Source organism: Thamnophis elegans, chromosome 7 (genome assembly GCF_009769535.1).
Source record: "Thamnophis elegans isolate rThaEle1 chromosome 7, rThaEle1.pri, whole genome shotgun sequence".
Taxonomy (NCBI): Eukaryota; Metazoa; Chordata; class Lepidosauria; order Squamata; family Colubridae; genus Thamnophis; species Thamnophis elegans.
The window spans coordinates 26,401,391-26,420,698 of NC_045547.1; the positions used below are offsets into that span (position 1 = coordinate 26,401,391).

General features: G+C 35.6%; 1 protein-coding gene across 1 annotated transcript; it reads right to left on the minus strand.

Moving 5' to 3' along the window:
- On the minus strand, nucleotides 1-15,827 carry BPIFC (BPI fold containing family C). Its single transcript, XM_032221123.1, has 16 exons — nucleotides 15,725-15,827; nucleotides 14,790-14,901; nucleotides 13,372-13,500; nucleotides 12,497-12,499; nucleotides 11,125-11,280; nucleotides 10,180-10,210; nucleotides 8,831-8,891; nucleotides 7,420-7,511; nucleotides 6,591-6,767; nucleotides 4,917-4,970; nucleotides 4,649-4,819; nucleotides 3,274-3,341; nucleotides 2,210-2,252; nucleotides 1,227-1,290; nucleotides 561-637; nucleotides 1-75 (listed from the first exon to the last, which is right to left on the minus strand). Exons 1-16 carry the CDS (start codon nucleotides 15,825-15,827, stop codon nucleotides 1-3), a joined length of 1,416 nt encoding a protein of 471 aa, XP_032077014.1.
- Between the last annotated feature and the right edge of the window lie 3,481 nt (nucleotides 15,828-19,308).

The following is a 19,308-nucleotide window of genomic DNA, read 5'->3' on the forward strand; positions in this document are numbered from 1 at the left end:
TCAATGTTTGCTTGGAGATTGAGACGTTCCTCGTTTTCGTAGGCTTTGAATGTCACTGGAAATCAGCAAGAAACCCTAAGAAGATATACAAAAACATATTTAATTGCAGATTTATAACAGCTTGATTATTAGAAATCTCACTTCTCACTGTTTTGTGAATTGAATTCTAGAAATAAGTAGCTTATGATTGACAAAAAGAAATAAAAACAGTCATGTCGTCGGTATTATGGAGTCATTGTGGGTGGGATGGGTGGTTGTAAACATTTATTTAATAAATAAATAATATAAATATTTTAGTTACAGAAATACAAATATTTGTGGATATGTTTTATATGTTTGTTTGGTCATAAAGGGGGTCTGAATAGGACATACTGAAAATTCATTTATTTATTTCTCAAATTTGGAGACCACCTATCTCTTTCATGGAGCAACTCACTATACTGGAAGCACAACATGACAACTTTCTGACAAATATCATCTAATCTAAATACATCATCCTAATCATCTTTTATTTTTCACTCTGGGGATATAAGATAAGAATAGACATTACCAAATCTTACCTCAAACATTCTAATACTCGGCTTCATAAGAATCACTGGGTCCAAGACAGACAGAGGAAATCCATCCTTTAGTTTAACTTAATAAAATATAGAAAAAAAGAGTATGGTAGTTATGACTAGGTAGTTATGACTAGGTTTTTAAATTGCATGCATTCCTTAATCTAAAAGCTTAATATGTTGTATCTTATTGATCAAATATGAATATTTTAACATTTGTTTTATTTTTTATTCAGCAAAAAGTAATTTATACTTTCTTTAAAAAGTTTAATATTACATCTCATTTTAAAGACAGGAAAGAAAGGCACGGAGATAAACATTTTTTTTGCAGTTGTTATGCTGTATTTGGATTCCACTGAATTTGTGAATACAAAAGTAGTTATTCTGTAGGTAGTATAGTACTGATCACATGAATGGTTATTCTGAGTAACTGTTATGCAGGGATTAAAACCTAAACTATACAACAGATACATTTTAACCACAAGGCTTAGAAGTTCTTGATTAGCCTCTCTACTCTGGTATTGGATTTTAACTTGGTTTATGGCCATACTGGCTGGAATTTACAGGAATTTATATTTACAAGTCTTTAGTATATTTGAACCTGGCTTAGAAACAAAAGTAATCAAAGAAACAAGAAATTTAGAGAAAGAAAGATGAAGCTATGCTTACAATTGGCTGCTGGAATTATTCCAGTTCGTAAAATGTAAGACAAGAAATTATCCAGAAGTGAAGCCTGCAATGTAAAACAAAGGTTAACTTTTCTTCAGTAAGAGAACTGGGATGACAGTGTTTAAACAGGATTATTTATTTTTATCAATATATCAATGGATGATATATTCCACCAGCAAAGTGACCTGATGCTATATACTGAAAACAATTTTCTAAGTTTCCTAATAATTTCTAATTTAGACTGAAAATTATTTGCTTCCCATTTTTGCAGCCTTTCCCTAAACCCTATACAATATTATATTTGCACATTATTTTATTTGCATTTTTAAAAATTTAATAACATTTCTCATAAACCTTTGTTCTACTATTTTTTGCAATAATCTACACATTATTGAAAGAAATTATCTTGAAAATGAAGCATCAACTTTTTATGGAAGAAAATTCAAATTCCCAGCCTGAAGCATGCTGTTGAATCTCAAGAATTGTATAAAATGTCTCTGTATCTGTGTGTGTGTATGTGTGTGTCTGTGTTAAAAGGACCCTAAAGGTGGAGGATGCCACAAACAGTTCAGTGAAGAGTGAATATACTCAATAATAATACAACAATACTAACTACCTGTAGAAAGATAGAAAATGGGAAACTGTGAAGAGATACTAAATGCAGAATCTAAGAATGGTAACTGGTAGAATTCACCTCAGTCCTTTGTCTCACAAATTCCTTTTTCATTTTTAGATATAAAACACTATATCAAGAAAACAATAGGGGAAGGGGCAATCATACTGAAATATTATTGGAAAGAAAGTTAAAATTAAAGGAAAAGAAAAAATAATGGGATCAATCACCAGGACAGCCTATTTTATAGAATTTAATAGTTCTAAGAAGAAAATTTAAAAGGTGAAGTATGGTAATATGCTTTCTAAGCCATTCAGTTCTATCTGCTAAAAGTTGCACCTGCTTATTTTCCCTAGAGGCTGAAATTTACCTCAAAGAGGCCAACATTGGAATGAACCAGGGAGATGTGGAAACTGCAAAAAAAGAAGGCATAATCAGAGATTACTAACATGAGCAAGATAGTAATGTCAGCATGGCATTGCTGATGGACTGTTGGTCTTGAATAAGAAAAATTGAGGCTCAGATTTCTCTCAATGATCTTAATCACTCACACTGGGGCAATCCACACTTCCTGTTTGCTCAGGTGTGAGGACAACCCACCCATTGTTTCAAGAGAGTAGGCAGAGGCTGCTGGTAAGTCAAACTCACCCCATGTTCTGGACTTTTAAAATAGATTCAGCAGAGGGAGGATGGCATCTTGTCCTTTCTTCTGTTTTTTTTTTGTTCAAACAGGGAAGTTCTTACTTCCATGTTTTCACTGGCTAAAATTGAGTTTTGTCAAGTTTCCCCTCTTAGCCCCTTGAACTGTTTTTTAAAGGTTTGTAATGGAATAGTGAAATGTGGGAGATTCCTTTATGTCTACCTTAAAGACATATTTTTAAGATATGGGTATCTGGGTATAACTGAAGAAAGTTCAGCATTGTACAGGATGGAAACCATAAGTTTATTTTTCACAAACAGTAAAATTTTACCAATTGTATCTTATTGTTAAATTCACAACTATGTTGGGTACTATCACAATTACTCCAGTGTTCAGTAATGATTTTTATACACAGTATTTCCCATCCATATAGCCGTACAATCATATCCAATCCCAGAATTTTGAGTCCCTTTCTAAGCAATCAAGACATGTGCATTTTCTTTGATAAGAGTTAAATTGATTCATCATGATTCAGTTTGAAAGAGGAGATAAAATGTGAGTTGGCCATAACACTCCATGTATATTGCAAAAGCTTCTTTCCTACGTTTACATCTTTGATTATCATCCCTCAACCTGATGTACTCCATTTCACAAATACAGCTCCATAATACAATTGCAGCATGACCTTTTTATATTTTATATTTATTTTAAGCTGCCATACTTTTAAATACTAGATCAATCAATTTAAGCAGTTTTGGGATACAATGGATTAAAAATCTAACAAAGGTTTTTACCTGCTCAAACACAATGTAGTTAGCAACTTCCGGTTAAATATAAACAAATCTGCATGAGTTCTGGTTGTCTGTGAAAATGAAATGTTACTATATAGTAAGTAATTCTTTTACAGTTAGACAGCTGCTGAAATAGTATCTGAGAAAGACCTTGGGATTCGAAGCAAAGTGATGTTGCCTAGAGAATAGTTGGATAAGAGACAGCATAGCCCCCTGCTAAATACTGCATGGAACAAGATGCTCTGAAGGGACCCTTTCTAGTTTCTTGGACTATAAATGAGATGGTGAGAGAATTGCACTTTCAGACAGGCAAGATTGAGGTCTGCCTTACCAGGTAGATCAGACAGGAAACACAATCAGATAAGATAATTTTACTTTATATTGTAAAGCTACATTAATAGAATCTTGCAACTCTGAAAATTCCTTCTTTCTCGCTAGAGTTCCTGCTGGCTTTCCAATTTACTTTGACTATTGAATGCTTGCAGGGAGAAAATCAACCAGTCCAAGCCTGCCAGGCAGTTGAGTGCTGCTATCAGATGGGAGAGGAAGTGAGAATGTGTGTGGATGTGCTGGTTAGGAGGAAGGATAGTTGAGAATGCATGAGAGGTGCCATATGGGTCAGGAAAGATATACAGGTGTGTATGAGAGATTCCAAGTGGGTTCGTTCGGATAAATGAGGGGGATGACATGAGTCAGGAAATGTTCACAGAGATGCATGAGAGGTACCATACAAGTGGGGTAGGGCATGTGAAGGGGTGGGGGTGGGGACATGGGCTGGAAAGGATGTAGAAGGATACATAAGAGGTGCATGTAGATTGGGGAAGATGCCTGGGGAACAGAAGAAAATGCATACAGGTCCGTTCCCTTCCATTCCGTTGTGCTGCTGCCAGGTAGAGTAGGGACTGAGAAATTGCAAGAATGGCTGGGAAACTGTCACAGAAGGAATATTGATAATGAGGGTCATGCGACTGCAGCAGCAGCCTGGCAACTGAAGCAGCCAAACTTTCTCAAATTTCATTTTATTTTATTTGGCGATGTAAAATGAAAACAATTGCTATGAATAACATGTACCCTTTCAGTGACTTTTGAATAATTTAGGCAGAAGTAAGCCAGTTGTTTTGAACTTTAACTTTCATGAGGGCAAATGAGTCAAAAAACTAAAATTCTAATCTAAAACATCTGGGTTACCTATAGCCTATCCTTAGAATAGAGTTAGATTTGAGATGGCAGGGAACTATTTTATAGCCAACATCCAAGCACGGAGGGGGGTGGGCGGGCTCTTAACAGTCTCAGTAAGATGAAAAATTTGCAGGATGGCTCATAACTTCACATATTCCTACAAACAGGTCTAGAGAGAATTGGATAGTGTAAGACTTACTATATTCAAGGTGAACATGGATTCGGTGGTTGGGTTTGGCATCTTTGCCAATACTTCCATAGAAGCAGAAAACTCCAGAATAGATTTATTGTCATGCAGACTAATCACAGGTGTATCAATGATTCTTATGTTCATAATTACTGGAAGTGGCTTTGCATAAATATGAGCTATCTGTAGAGTTTAAAAGTAGAAACCAAGTTTCAGAAAAATTAAAACAGGGTTTTAAAAATGTAAACAGCAAGTTTCAAAGAGATTAAAAAACACTTACAGTAGGAATGATGCTCTCCAATGCATCTGTGGTTAAGTTGAAATAAGAAGAAAGCTGTAAAATGAAATGACATGTTAAGTTATCTTACAAAAATTATGTGGCTTTATAGGGATTTAATTATTTGGAGAGACAATGGTCTCCTTTTCATCTATGTAATGTGTTCCAACAGGGGCTGGACAGGTCAATTATTTACCAGAGTGCTTTAATTGTAGCCCCCTAAACACTCTCTGTTTTTAAAAATAATGTTCTGATTCAATTTTCTTACTAGCAAATAGAGTTTGCCAAACCTTTGTTCAAAAATACTTCTATTTAATAGAAGCCTTTAGTACATATGATAGCCATAAGCAAATTAAGCCTGCAGAATATTATTTCTATTTTTGTTTGAAGGTGAAAAATGTAATTAGCAAGGAAAGGAGGGATGAACAAAGATGAATTTGGAGGGAGCCTTGGTATAACTCCCAGATTCTTAGCTGTTTTTAAATTAAATCCAGAAATATTAAGGTATAGGAGTTATTAAATAGTTCTGTACTAAGAGTTTCACAAATGAAAGCAAGTCATTAGATCCCACCCCAACCTCAAGATATTACTAAAGATTAAAGGTTGATGCCATTTGGAATTCCTTTGAACAACAGCCAAGAGGTGCTGTATGAGCTGTCATCTGACAGAATACACTTCTAAATAAACAGATGTGTTGGGATTGCAATTTTCAGAATCTATATGCTTCAGAATGTAGTTGTCATAGAAAAAAATTCCAGAGGGTTAATAGAGTATGTCTATGCAAAGCCAAGATATCAGATAGATGTGAAGGAAAAATGGCTCATATTACTAAGAACTGTTGCAACTCCTAGAAGCCTTTCTATGAATGCTTCTGAATCCATTTTTCCATGACAAATCCCTTCTTCAGTCAGTTCTCTTTGGCAAGATGAAGTCCTTTTCTTCATTAATTCCTATCTCGTGCAGCCTTATGAACTGTTGACCTGAAGGACTGTCCACTCAGTCTTGATTAGACAGAAACTATATCTATATGATATTTAGTATCCCTACTGCCAATACCTAACTTGTTTCTTTTGCCTTTGTTCCCAGCTACTGGAACTTTCAGGCTCCAATTTGAAGGTGTCATAACAAGGACAAACAAGGCGTCATAACCCTAGCCCCAGCAACTGAAGTCTCACTCACTCATGAACTAGAGAGGGGATAAAGCAGTTGTGGGATTCAATTTTTTTTTACTACTGGTTCTGTGGGTATGGCTTTGTGGGTGTGGCTTGGTGGGCATGGCAGGGGAAGGATACTGTAAAATCTCCATTCCCTCCTCACTCCAGGGGGAAAATCCCCATTCCCTCCCCATCAGCTGGGACTCGGGAGGCAGAGAATAGATGGGGGCAAGCCAGTCACAGGTGGTATATACCAGTTCTCCAAACTACTCAAAATTTGCACTACCGGTTCTCCAGAACTGGTCAGAACCTGCTGAATACCACCTCTGGGATAAAGGCAAAGCCATCGAAATATAACAGAAAATAGGCTTCACTTGGACATGTTTGTATCATGATTAGTTGCAAGTAGAAAGAAAGGCCCATAGTAAACTATGTCAAGGAGAAGGCTGGTCTTTGGCAGGATTTTAAATGGCAGACTAATACATAACATCCCTTTCTTTAAAACATAGTGCTTTGCACTTACCATTTCCTCTTGCTCAGCAGAGATAGTAAAAGCACCAGAAGTGTAGTAAGCTAGTGAAGCAGACTGCAAAAAATATTCTGAGATTCCTATATAGAACATAGAGTTGTTCTCATTTAGAACAAAGGGAGTTGGCTTGAAGTGGGGCTCTGTGATTTCTTCCACTGGATAGACTGTTCCCTGAAAAGAATTTCAGAAGTGATAAGATATAGCTTGCAAATTTCGGCCTTTAAAATAAGTTTTCAGGGAACCATATCATTGAAATGCATCCTTGAAATTAAGAGCATAAGACATATGGTCAGAGCACTAGAACCCTAAACATGGGAAACTCAAAAGTCAAACTTTTTAAAGAAAAAAATAATAAACTGTGACTTACAGATGTTCCTCAATTCTTGGACTATTTTAGCTTCACAACTGTTGCCACTAGCTAGAGTAGCAATAGCAATAGCATTTAGACTTATATACCACTTCATGGTGCTTTTACAGCTTTCTCTAAGCGATTTACAGAATCAGCGTCTTGCCCCCAACAATCTAGCTCCTCGTTTTATCCACCTTGGAAGGATGGAAGGCTGAGTCATCTTTGAGCCTAGAGAGATTCTATCTGCCAAAGTACTGTCATTACTGCACTCTAACCACAGCACCACCTCGGCTTACAGAGTAGGAAAACATTGGTGCAGCAAAAATAGCACTAATGTATTTCAATATCTCTTTGATATGGTTTGTCATCAAAGTTATTGCTGAGACAAAATGATGCTTATACTTTCAAGTGAATAACAAGAGATATCATAATGCAATTTCAGAAAATGTATGTTATAAATAGATTAGACTTTACCTTTAAATCCAAGTTAATTGATGTTTCCAAGATAGTTGAAGAGTTTATCAGGGAATAGTCTATTACTGCAAAGTTACCAATCTGAGTTTGGACTGTTGGGATATGGGATAAAATTGTCAGGATTAGACAATGATGCTTAATGACAATAGGCAGGATGCAAACTAGTCCTGATAATGATTTTTTTAAACAAAAGTGATGGTACTAGTAGAGGAGACTGCTTGACTAGTTACATAAATATTGTAAAGCTGTATTTTCATCATAACCCTAAGCATGCTTACTCAAGTATAAGTTTGCAAAATTTATGCATTTCTGCCTTATAAGTTCACAGCTGACTTTAGATTACCATTTGTTGGCTGTGACCAGGGGGGTCTTTGCCCAGGTCCGCCTAGTGCACCAATTGCAACCCTATCTGGATCGGGAGGCACTTCAGATAGTCACTCACGCCCTCGTCACCTCAAGACTGGATTACTGTAAAGCGCTCAACATGGGGCTGCCCTTGAAAAGTGTTCGAAGACTTCAGCTAGTCCAGAATGCAGCCACGCGAGCAATTGTAGGTGCACCTAGGAACACCCACGTTACACCTATCCTCTGCGAGCTGCACTGGCTGCCCATCAGTCTCCGGACTCGCTTCAAGGTGCTAGTTGTTACTTATAAAGCCCTGCATGGCATTGGACCTGGGTACCTGAGAGACCGCCTCCTGCCAATTACCTCCCAAAGACCGATTCGATCACACAGGCTCGGGCCTTCTCCGGGTCCCATCTGCCAGCCAATGTCGGCTGGTGACCCCCCGGGGGAGAGCCTTCTCTGTTGTTGCTCTGGTCCTCTGGAACGAGCTCCCCGTGGAGATCCGGACCCTTACTACCCTCCCGGCCTTCCGTAAAGCTACTAAGTCCTGGCTGTTCCGGCAGGCTGGGGGCTGTTGAAGTATCCAGCGCTGCTCCATTTGTGACTGTTGTGCATTTTAATATTGTTTGTATTGTCTTATTTATCCCCTCCCCCGTTTTATTGTGAGCTGCCCGGAGTCCTTCGGGATTGGGCAACATACAAAACCAATAAACGAAATGAACGAAATGATTTAGCATCAACCATAATTTTGGTCTTTTTGATGAGACCAGAATCCTCCAGAACAAACTATCTCTCATTCACCATCTAACTCATTTTTCTGTGCATTGAAGCAGGCTGGATTATATCTGGGCATTCATTCTCACTCTACAATTTTATGATTCTATAAAACAAGCACCAATTATTATATTTTTAAATTACAAAAATAACATTCTAGTCATCATTTTTCTTTTCAGAAACTCAACAATAGCATTTGTGAAACTATCCCATCATTAGTTTACTAGAACTGGAAGGTTTTATAAAACTAAAATGATTAACTCATTTTGCCAGAACAACCCAGAAAATATACCTGGATATTGGCTGAAGTCTTTATTAATCTTTTGGATCACAAAATTCATTTGCGGACACAACTGTAGGAATGCAAGCAAAAATTATTATTCTAGTCAATGTTTATTTATATGTTAGTAATATGATATTCCTAAGACTTCATAAGTCTGTATATCTATACTTATATCTTGATTTATCCTGTATTTGAAGAATAATGATTTTAAAAATCTATCCATAAATTAAAAACATTTATTGTAGTTAGTTAAATACATAACTGGTACTATAAATCTTATTCTAAATGCTTTGTCCCTTGTCAATGAAATCTATAGAAACCAAGCAAAATAGAATGTTTCTGAAAAATAGCCAAGTATGGCCCCAGATATCTTTCAAAAGGAAGCAAGCTCTATAATTCTGGAGCATCTAAATTCTGCTTCAGTGAAAAGAAAACATTCATTCATTGAGTGTCTCTCTATAGTCAGAGAGACTTTATTTAAGCAGAGAATATAATGTACAACAGCAATCTATAAATCAAAAATGATAATGATTCTGATGATTATGGAGCTGAACAATAAATATCCCAAATCAGATATTTAGAATATTTCAAGTGATTTATTTTGAATGTCTGATCTCATCTTCTTATTGCATTCTTTGACAAAGTGACAAAATTAGTGGACCAGAGGAATACTGTTGATATAATTTACTTGGACTTCAGTAAGGCATTTGATAAAGTAGACCATAACCTACTACTAAAGTAGAAAAAATTGGGTTAGACAGCATCACCACCAGATAGATTCGTAACTGGCTGACCAACCGCACTCAACATGTAGTCCCTCAATGGAACTGCATCTACATGGAGGGAAGTATGCAGTGGAGTACCCCAAGGTTCTGTTTTAGGCCCAGTACTTTTCAACATCTTCATCAATGACTTGGATGAGGGGATAGATGGGAAACTCATCAAACTTGCAGATGCCACATTAAGCTGCCTTTTATAGTTTTTAATTGGTTAGTTTTGAAAATGTCTTTGTGATAATTTGTGCACATATATGATGCACAACTTGCAAACTGCAAAGTACTTATAATCAGTGGTGGGATTCAGCCAGTTTGCACCACTTTGGGAGAACCGGTTGTTAACTTTCTGAGCAGTTTGGTGTACTATTTGGTTCACAGTTTGGAAGAAATCATTAGGGTAGAGAATCAATTGTTAAATTATTTGAATCCCACCAATACTATAACATTTTTACACATATTAAGGCTCTTGTTATTTACTTTAACAAACACATTTTTAGAAGAAATTGGATTCAGGAAGAAAACATTATGAAATAAATCCTTGTGGCTTACATTTGTGGCCACTATGTTACAGAGAGAATTTACCAGAGAAGCAGTTGAGTATGTATACAACCATCTGAAAAAAACAAAGCAAGAATATTAACTTGTGTTAATTAAATTTTCTATGTGTGCATCTATTATATGGGGAAATCAATCTCAATATTAGCTAGATGTTTAAACAATTCTAGATTTTTTAAAACTGATCCCTGTATTTTTTTGGAGGTGGGGATCAGCTGTAACGTTCTTGAACATGATTGAATCATAATTGAAGTCTTGTACTAGTTTTCTACTAAATGTTTCCAAATTTTTAATTAGAATATTTATTGCAAATAAATCTGAAGGTTTTTTTATAGAGAGAAACTGGTGGTATATGTTCGAGATTGCAGCTATGACTTATATTTCCTGATGCTTATTAAAATCATTAGACATATTTTTCCTTCTTAATCAAACAAATCACCTGTATTTATTCAGTCAATTATGCTGAACCATCAGAAGTGAGTCTCAATAATGTACAGTAATTCCTAGGCTGGCTTTCTGTAGTATTATGGAATATTTTATTTCAGTAGTGAGTGGGATTCAATATTTTTTATTACAGGTTCTGTGGGTGTGGCTTGGTGGGTGTGGCTTGGCTTGGTGGGTATGGCAGGGGAAGGATACTGTAAAATCTTCATTCCCTCCCCACTCCAGGGGAAGGTTACTGCAAAATCCCCATTTCGTCCCAATCAGCTGGGGCTCGGGAGTCAGAGAATAGATGGGGTGGGGCCAGTCAGAGGTGGTATTTACCAGTTCTCTGAACTACTCAAAATTTCCTCTACTGGTTCTCCAGAACTGGTCAGAACCTGCTGAACACCACCTCTGTATTATTTGTATTATTTGTAATAGTAAAAGCTACACATACTAGTGTTTAAAAACTGATAATCAAACTGTTTTAGGGATCCTAAAGTCAATACTTGCAAGTATACTTCTTAATTAGTACATTTTCCACTGTACCTATAAGATTGATTCAATGTGATGTCCATATCATCTACATTTCCTTTACAGCTCTCAAGCAACAATTTTAAATGACCGAATTCATTCTGAGACACTTTTACGATTGCTGTGATGTTTACTCCTGAAATGAAGACAGCCCCACTTCCAGAATCTTTGCTGTGCACAATAAAACACAAATTTTCATTTTATTCTCGTTCTCAAGAAAATGCCAGGATTGCTTTAGAATTAAATAACAAAATAACCACTAAGATATAATATATATACAACATATAATATATAATATACATGTCTAATAATCAAAGTAAAATACATGTTTCTATAAGAATAACAGATCTTAATCATCAAAAATTAAAAGTTCATTTTTATCTTTCTCAAATAGAAAATTCAAAAGGTATCTCCAAATAGAAACAAAGCAAGATAAAGGTTTGTCTTTCTTCAAAGGTGTCAGTTTGACATCTCTGCCAGTTCCATTAATTCCACAATCCACTCTTCAGTTATGGGAAATTGTGTATCTTTCCACTTCTGATTGCTTAAATTGTATATTTTTATATGGTGTTTCTGCTTTTTTGTTTTAACCTTAGACTAAGGGGTTCCTATATTATATATTTCAGTATCTATACTGAAGAAAGTCAGAAATTAACTTTTAAAATTTTCTTGTTGTTTCTTCTTTCACTTTATCCTCCCATTTTTCCTTTTATTTTATATTTTATTTCTCTTTAAAATGTAATAAAGTTAATAAAAAATAAAATGCCAGGAAAGGTTTTGCTGAGAACATGAAGGTGGGTTCTTTTTAGCAAGTAACATAGCTATTTTTTTGAAAGCCTTTCTTAAAGATTCATTACAACTTCACTCATTTCTTGCTGACATCTCTGGATAGCACTAAATTATGGAAAGTTGATGCAAAATCTAAGCTATGTCTAAATGCACCCGAAGTACCTACCAGAAAAGCAATTCCACCCACTCAAAAGAATGTACAGGTAGTCCTCAATTTATGACCACAATTGAGCCCAAAATTTCTGTTGCTAAGTGAGACATTTGATAAATTTTGCCCCATTTTACCAGCTTTCTTGCCATAATTGTTAAGTGAATCATAGCAGTTGTTAAAGTTAATAACCCGATTGTTAAATGAATCTGGTTTCCCCATTGACTTTGCTGGTCAGAAGGTGGTAGAAGGTGATCACTTGACCCTGGGACACTGCAAGTGTCATAAATATGAGACAACTGGTAAGCATCTGAATTTTGATCACGTGATCACAGGGATGTTGCAATGGTCATAAGTGTGAAAAATGGCCATAAAGTCACTTTTGTCAGTGCCTTTGTAACTTTGAATGGTCACTAAATAAACTGTTGTAAGTTGAAGTCAATCTGCAACCTCCTGAGATTTATGCAGTGGGTATATACAGTATCTGCATTCTTACAAAATTGGTTGTATTTTAGGCAGAATAAGATCATTGTCTTTGGTTGAAGATGCTGAGGGCAGCGAGATGCAGCTGCTCTCTTTAACTGCTTACTTTCCTTATTTCCTGAATCTCCCTATTTTCTATGTGATCCAGGATAAAAGTATCTTTTTAATTAATTGTGGGTTTTCCTTTACCTGCAAAAAATTAGAAGTTGCAGTTTTTTAGGCATAAAATTTGTCTAAATATGTATTTCTTCAAGAGGCGGGCTGTCTTATCTTGCAAGATAAGGCAAACCTCCATAACCTTAACCTTAGACTGTCTACTGTTCCATTCATAAGAGGTCTGTAAGGGGCGTGCATAAGCGGACCAGCGTGCCTACCATTCCTGTCCTACTGTCCCCACTTTTTCGTATCTATTTCCTGTATTCATAATCATGTTTATACTTATATCTGTTATCTTATACATGCTTGACAAATTAAATTAAATTAAATTAAATTTTTTATCCCTTTGCAACACCCTTCAATGAACTCAAGATAAAGCACATAAACCTAGTTTTTTAAAATTTATTTTGCAATATTGGTGAATTTTTAAAATTAAAATATAATAATGCGTTTGTGGTTGCCTTGTATATTCACGGTACTTTCACCATTCTGCCTTGACAATGTCCCTCCTGATTCAAACAGCCACTTTGGGGAACATTTTTTGACAGGAGCACAATGGAATAAAAGACTTGCATTTCTATCTCCTCCTCCTGGGACTATTATGCGTGCTTTAGAAAATGTGTGCAAGCATTTGAATTTGTACAGCTGACATGATATTAATGTCTTGCCTTCATTGTTCCACTTACAATAGCCAGGTCTCCACGCTCCAATCCGCAGTGGCAATTGCTGAAGCATTTTCAACTAATAGTTTAATCCCAGTTCCAGAGATGAGAGACAAGGATGTATTGGGGAATTCCATGTTATTAATTCTTATCCTGTCAAACACCAAAATTATATTAGCTTGATTTAAACCACAATCCATGAACATAGGTAAGACTAGCAGGAATAGTATAACCCACCATCCAATTTCTGGTGAAACACTAAGCACCTACGGAGTTTGTATTATGCACTTATATCTGTTTTTCCAAGCATTACAGAACTCAATGGACTCTACATGTGACTTTTTTTAGATGATACTAACCAAACTACATTTATTTATTGTATTATATTTAAGTGTTATGTCACTTTATTATATTTGTTTATTATATTTGTATACTGCCAAGCTTAGAAAATGACTCCGTGACATTTGCCCTATAACTATATAAAACAAAGATAACACACACTTTTTTCACAATATCACAAATGAATTTAGAATCTATTGGCATTCTAAATTGTCCAGGTCATGCTTGTCCCAAAGGTGTTCTTCATAAGCAACTGGACTTTCCTGAATCCTGCAAGTTGTTCATGTGATGGGTGATGTTGCTGACCACAAGAGCAAAAAAGAAATCCCAGTTGTTTTTTGGGTCACAGTATCACAGGTAAGATGTTGACGATTCACTTCCCAAAGAGCCTTTAAAAAAACCTCTTGGTTTCAAGTTTCCAGAAGACCAGTTATAATTCAACCAGGATATTTAGAAAATGCTGCCCTTGGGGACCCATCACTTGATAGGTTTTTTTGGTATATTCTTAAGCAGCTGGACATATTTGTGTAGTAGAATAACTAGGCCTTCTATGTTCGGTGCCTGAATATATATTGCTCTGTGTTGCTGAAAGCAAGGCTAAATTTGCTCAGTTAGTGACTTAAACATGGCAGCAGTTTAATCTACCATCCTTTGAGATTATTGGTTAGTTTTATAGAGACTAGAAATGGCTGTTGAACCTTGCCCATAATAGAATGATAAGAGAAGCACATTACCAAATTGGGCTATATGAAACATTAATCAGAAACTGGGAGATGACTACAACATAACCATACTAGGTAATAGGAAACATAGCCATAGTAGGCTATCTCTTCAACTGGAAACCAGATTCCAATAAGTGCAGAAAGAACGCCTTCATTCATTCACCATTTCAAAACTAAAGGCGAAAAAAAAAAGGAATCAAATGGGTTTTTTGGGCGTAGTAAAGAACTGGAACTTTGACAAATCTGTATTAAAACAGTGCTTGCTCCCAGACAGGGTTGTGAAATTAATGAGGTGTATATTGCCTAAGAGGGATAGAAAACCATTGGAAGTACTTAACACTGAGCTATACTAAAGGGCCCTGTTATGAAAACATTCCTTACTTTGAAATTGCGTACTTGAGTGCAAAAAACCCATATGTAGAGTCTCCATTCCAGTCTTCAAAGGTTTTTTCTTTTAATTTCTGCTTCAGAAGCTCTACTCCAAATTGATTACCTATAAGCATACAACATACATGTACACTGAAATAGTAATTTAAAGAAATTTGTGTTACTTCTTATTCTGCTTCTATGTTTTTATCAGTCTGGAGTGGTTGCTAGGAATGACTTAATTGCATTTTAAGTTACTAAAGTATTTTGAAAATGCCTTGGTCCATCCTATGCAGAATAGTATTAAAGATCTGCTAATAGTGATTGAGGGCCATGCATTATTTTATTATGGAATAATACAATGACACAAAAGTTTGGATAGTGGATATTGTAGTACTGGAAGCAGAAGAAAAAGAATTGAAGAAAATCACAAAATACAAAGGTTTACAAGAAAAAGTAAACAACAATGGCAAAAGAAAGCAAAGAGAGTACTAATAGTAAATTGTATTTTGGGTGCAATCCCAAAACAGTTATTAAAATTATATGCTGCCAATTTCACCAAGGTTAAATCAACCACTTGAACATTATCACTATCACCAATGCAAAATCACCACCAATCAATTGCAAAAAACAGCTTTACTTGCTGGAATGATACCTTTAAATAACATCTGCCTATCCCACATCTTTGGAAAGGACTCAATAGGTCGATAAAAATGCCAAATCTAGCCTAACATCTTACTGATTATTATAACCAATTATTATATCCCACATTTCTTGTAAGAACTCAGAGGAAATTTCCTCTTAAGGGGAAGATACATTATTTATTAACCTTAACTGGTATAAGCAAGGTTGGCATTTGGGTCAACATCTTGATTAAATTTCCTCTGGTACACTCATTCTTCTGAAGGTTACAACATAGTCATAATTCCAAATATTTCTTCCATACTCACCATAGTCCAATGCTTTTTGTGTGATTTTCACTTTGATTCCTGGGTTAGCCTCAAGAAGCAGGATGGATAAGCCCAAGATAAGGAAAGTGATAGAAACTTTCATTCTCTTTCTTCCCCTCTTCCTCCCTTTTTTCACAGAAATGTATAAAGATAAATTAATTTAAAAAAAATATGGTGAGTAAGTACTGTTTAACTATCTGACCGCACTCATTTAATTTTTTTCCAGAGGGAAAGAAACCTCCCATCCTTTAAAACTTAGCATCTTGATCATGAAAAGGCAATTATAAAGATGTGAAGGCATTCTGTATATTCTCAGAATCACATTTTTAAAAAAATATACCAGAGCACTGAACTTTGGAATAAAATATTGGCAATATTAAATCTTCCTTCATTTATAAGTGCTTATGCTGTTCTTATGACACTTTGCATGCAGTGAACTGGAATCAGTGAACACATTCTAATTTAGATTAGGTTGAAGTTAAACATCTCACAAAAATTAGCAATAAACGTATGCCCACTTGTGAATAGGCAAATGGACTTCCTTTCTAATGAAAATAAAGCTGACTGGTTTATCAAACAGTAAAACCTTTGCTCAATATTATGCTGACAAGAATCTTTTGCTTTCAATAAAATTCTCAGGTTAATATGCATCAGCTTTATTATTATAACTTCATATTTAGTGGGAATCAATACCATAATATTATCTTCTGCTGCTCAAATAACTACAGGGCAAAGAAGTAAATATCTTTGTGCTAGAACTTCAGTTTGAAGTTTGAAACTTCTGGGCTGAGCTATGTTATCAGATCTGGGCCATGCCAACCCAGTTGACAGTTAGTTAGCAATAAGAAGATAAAGAAAAGTCTAACTCACAAACCCTTTGGGTTTGCCATATGTGTAACTCCTAAACCCCTGTCTATAGATATAAGGGCTTACATCATACACCTGTGTATAATATCCCTTTAACATAGTAATAATCAATTGCCTCTTTCACTGGAAGACTGTTATAAGTTCTCAAAACCTTTCCCATTAAACATGAGGCAATTCTGAACACCCATTCATTCTCAGACCATTTGCAAGAGGTTGTAATTTTTTCAAACATATAAGTAAGCTTACTTGGTAAAGTAAGCTTCTATGTCTTCTTCCTCTGTCAATTTAGGGAGTTTTATGTCTTTTATGTACTTTTATGTACCACCTCCCTTACTATATGTTCTGAAAATGCTAAAGGTGAATGTGACCCTTCCGGAAATGTATCAGCTCCCCATCCTCTTCTCTTCTTGCTTCTCTTTTACACTTTTACATTCTAGATCTAGACTCTTGTCTCCTTCCAAAGTTGCTCTTTTAATTAATCAAAGCCTTTCTTGCTGTGGCTTCAACACTTTTGTAATGGTATTAGAACCTAGCCCAGTTTCTGGTTGATCTGCTTTCTTCTTTGGTTTAATTACTGGTGTAGAGTGGTTATATGTCTCTACAAAAGTAGTAATCTGTTTTAAGGCAGAATCTGTCTCTTCTGCCTTTTTCCATGTCTGTTTGGCGTAGGCTCTAGTGAGATGTTTGGTTTCTGCAGCCAGGATGTTGGATATTGCTTGCAAAGCCTGAGCGTTGCAAGGCCAAACTCCCTCCCTTTTGTCACCAAGGTTCGTTCTCTTTTCATGGAGTATTTAATGAATTCCTTGAGTTTAAGCCAATTCCACTTGTGTTTGGAACCTTCTGTTGGATATCCACCACTATTACTTTCTCATAGGTTCTTTTAAGTATATCCAATTTAGTTGGGTCAAAACACCCAAGAGCCAGCATAGGTCCCTAGGCAATTATTCACAAGCTATTACTACTCACCCCTACTCTTCACCACTCCTACTACTGTAGTACTCCTTGTGAATCCTACTACTCCTAGTCCTGGTGAATACTGCTAGAGAAAACAGTATCTCTTTCAATCTGCTTTACTTCCACACATTAGCACACACCTTTTTGCTCTTTCTCTCTTCTCTCTCACAGACGTGACACCCCAGCTCTTCTCAGCGCAGCTTTTATAGCTGCCCTGCCCTCTGGGCAGAAGTCTTAAAGAAACAGGATGAATGCAGCACAGCTGCTGGCCATTTTCTGGGCAACCCACCCTCTCCTGTTTACCTTTTTCCCCCTCTCCATTACAGATAGCAACAATTGGGAAACTCTTTGTAAAGAGATACTGAAATAACCTTTTCATATTTTAATTTTGCCTTGAATGAAAAATATTGATTTGGTCATAGTGAGTTCTATATTTCCCAAAGAAAAAAATTATATTGTGTCAGACTTTAATTTTAAACACACTGAGAAATAGTCTGAGGCCAAATTTATGCATAAGGCTGAGACAGAAAGCCCCACTGAAATCATATTTCTGAGTTAACATGCTTACAATCATATTGTATCTGTAAGAATTTGTTGTCATATGAACACATTGCAATAGGATATTTATCTTCATGCCTTATTCATATGAATCCCAAAAAGCAATTTACAAGGGCAAGTAAATATTATTACCTAGTTAGATTTAGGCCCTGCATTTTCTATAGAAACTCATGGTAGCTTACATATTAGACTTTTATTATAACACCATCTTGTAAATTGTGTTGGGCTGAAAATGATTGGCCCAAGCACCCACTAAGCTTTCGTGGCTGATGTGAACGTGAGTCCTCCTATTCTTAGTCCAATACAAATTTAAAAAGAATATAAAATTCAAGCATATGATGATGATTTAGTATTTATATTAGAAGCACCATTAGAATCTGGACCTCAATTAATTCAGAAAGTAGAAGAATTTGGTGAGGTGGCAGGTCTAAAAATCAATAAAAGCAAAACAAAAATAATAACAAAAAATATTACAAAAAAAAAAACAGGAAAAAGAATTGGAGGAAAAAAAATCTGCAATTGTCACTTGTTGGATGTATTGCCGCTATTAAAATAAACCTATTGCTGAGATTCTTATTCTTATTCCAAGTAGCCCCAATAAAACCAGGAAAAACACAGTTGCTAATTTTTATCACAACTACTTTCTCTTGCTTCTAATTTAAAATAAATCTCTCTATACAAGGACAATCATTAAAAAAGATGCTTATCATCCAGAACTCAAGGCAAAGGTGCTATTATCATTCATATGATCCACACATTATAACAAAGGATAGAAACATAAATTATTTGTCTTTTTTGTTATGTAAAATTTTCAGTTTTATGATGAATTTCAGTCATTGGTTACTATGTTTACCTCCTGAATTAAGTTTGTTTTCCACAGAGTACTTTCTCAATGAATAGTTTATGAGAAACTGGCTCTTTATTTAGAATTAATGAGCAGAAGTGGTGATCCAGCTCATTGAATTTAATCAGGACTTGCTACACAATAGCACTTATTTTGGCCAGCAGCTGCTGAAAGCTAATTTTGCCTCATTCATTTTAGACCAGCTAAGAATTTTTGTTTCTTTCTGTTCTTGAAAGACACCCAACTAATTATTTCCCTTAGAATCAAAGCTTCTTTTCTCCTCGCAACTAACCATCTGATTAATCACCAAATCCATGGGTTTTCATTACCTTAGTTTTGTTAGGATGAATCTCAGTGAGTA

What these genes read in the sequence shown, in the direction of transcription:
- BPIFC (XM_032221123.1), bottom strand. Translation starts at nt 15,827, where the DNA reads ATGAAAGTTTCTATCACTTTCCTTATCTTGGGCTTATCCATCCTGCTT. An exon ending in CAATTAACTTGGATTTAAAG is followed by an intron (nt 6,768 to 7,419) that starts GTAAAGTCTAAT and finishes AATTCTTTTCAG; the next exon opens with GGAACAGTCTATCCAGTGGA. An exon ending in CGAGTATTAGAATGTTTGAG is followed by an intron (nt 76 to 560) that starts GTAAGATTTGGT and finishes ATATCTTCTTAG; the next exon opens with GGTTTCTTGCTGATTTCCAG.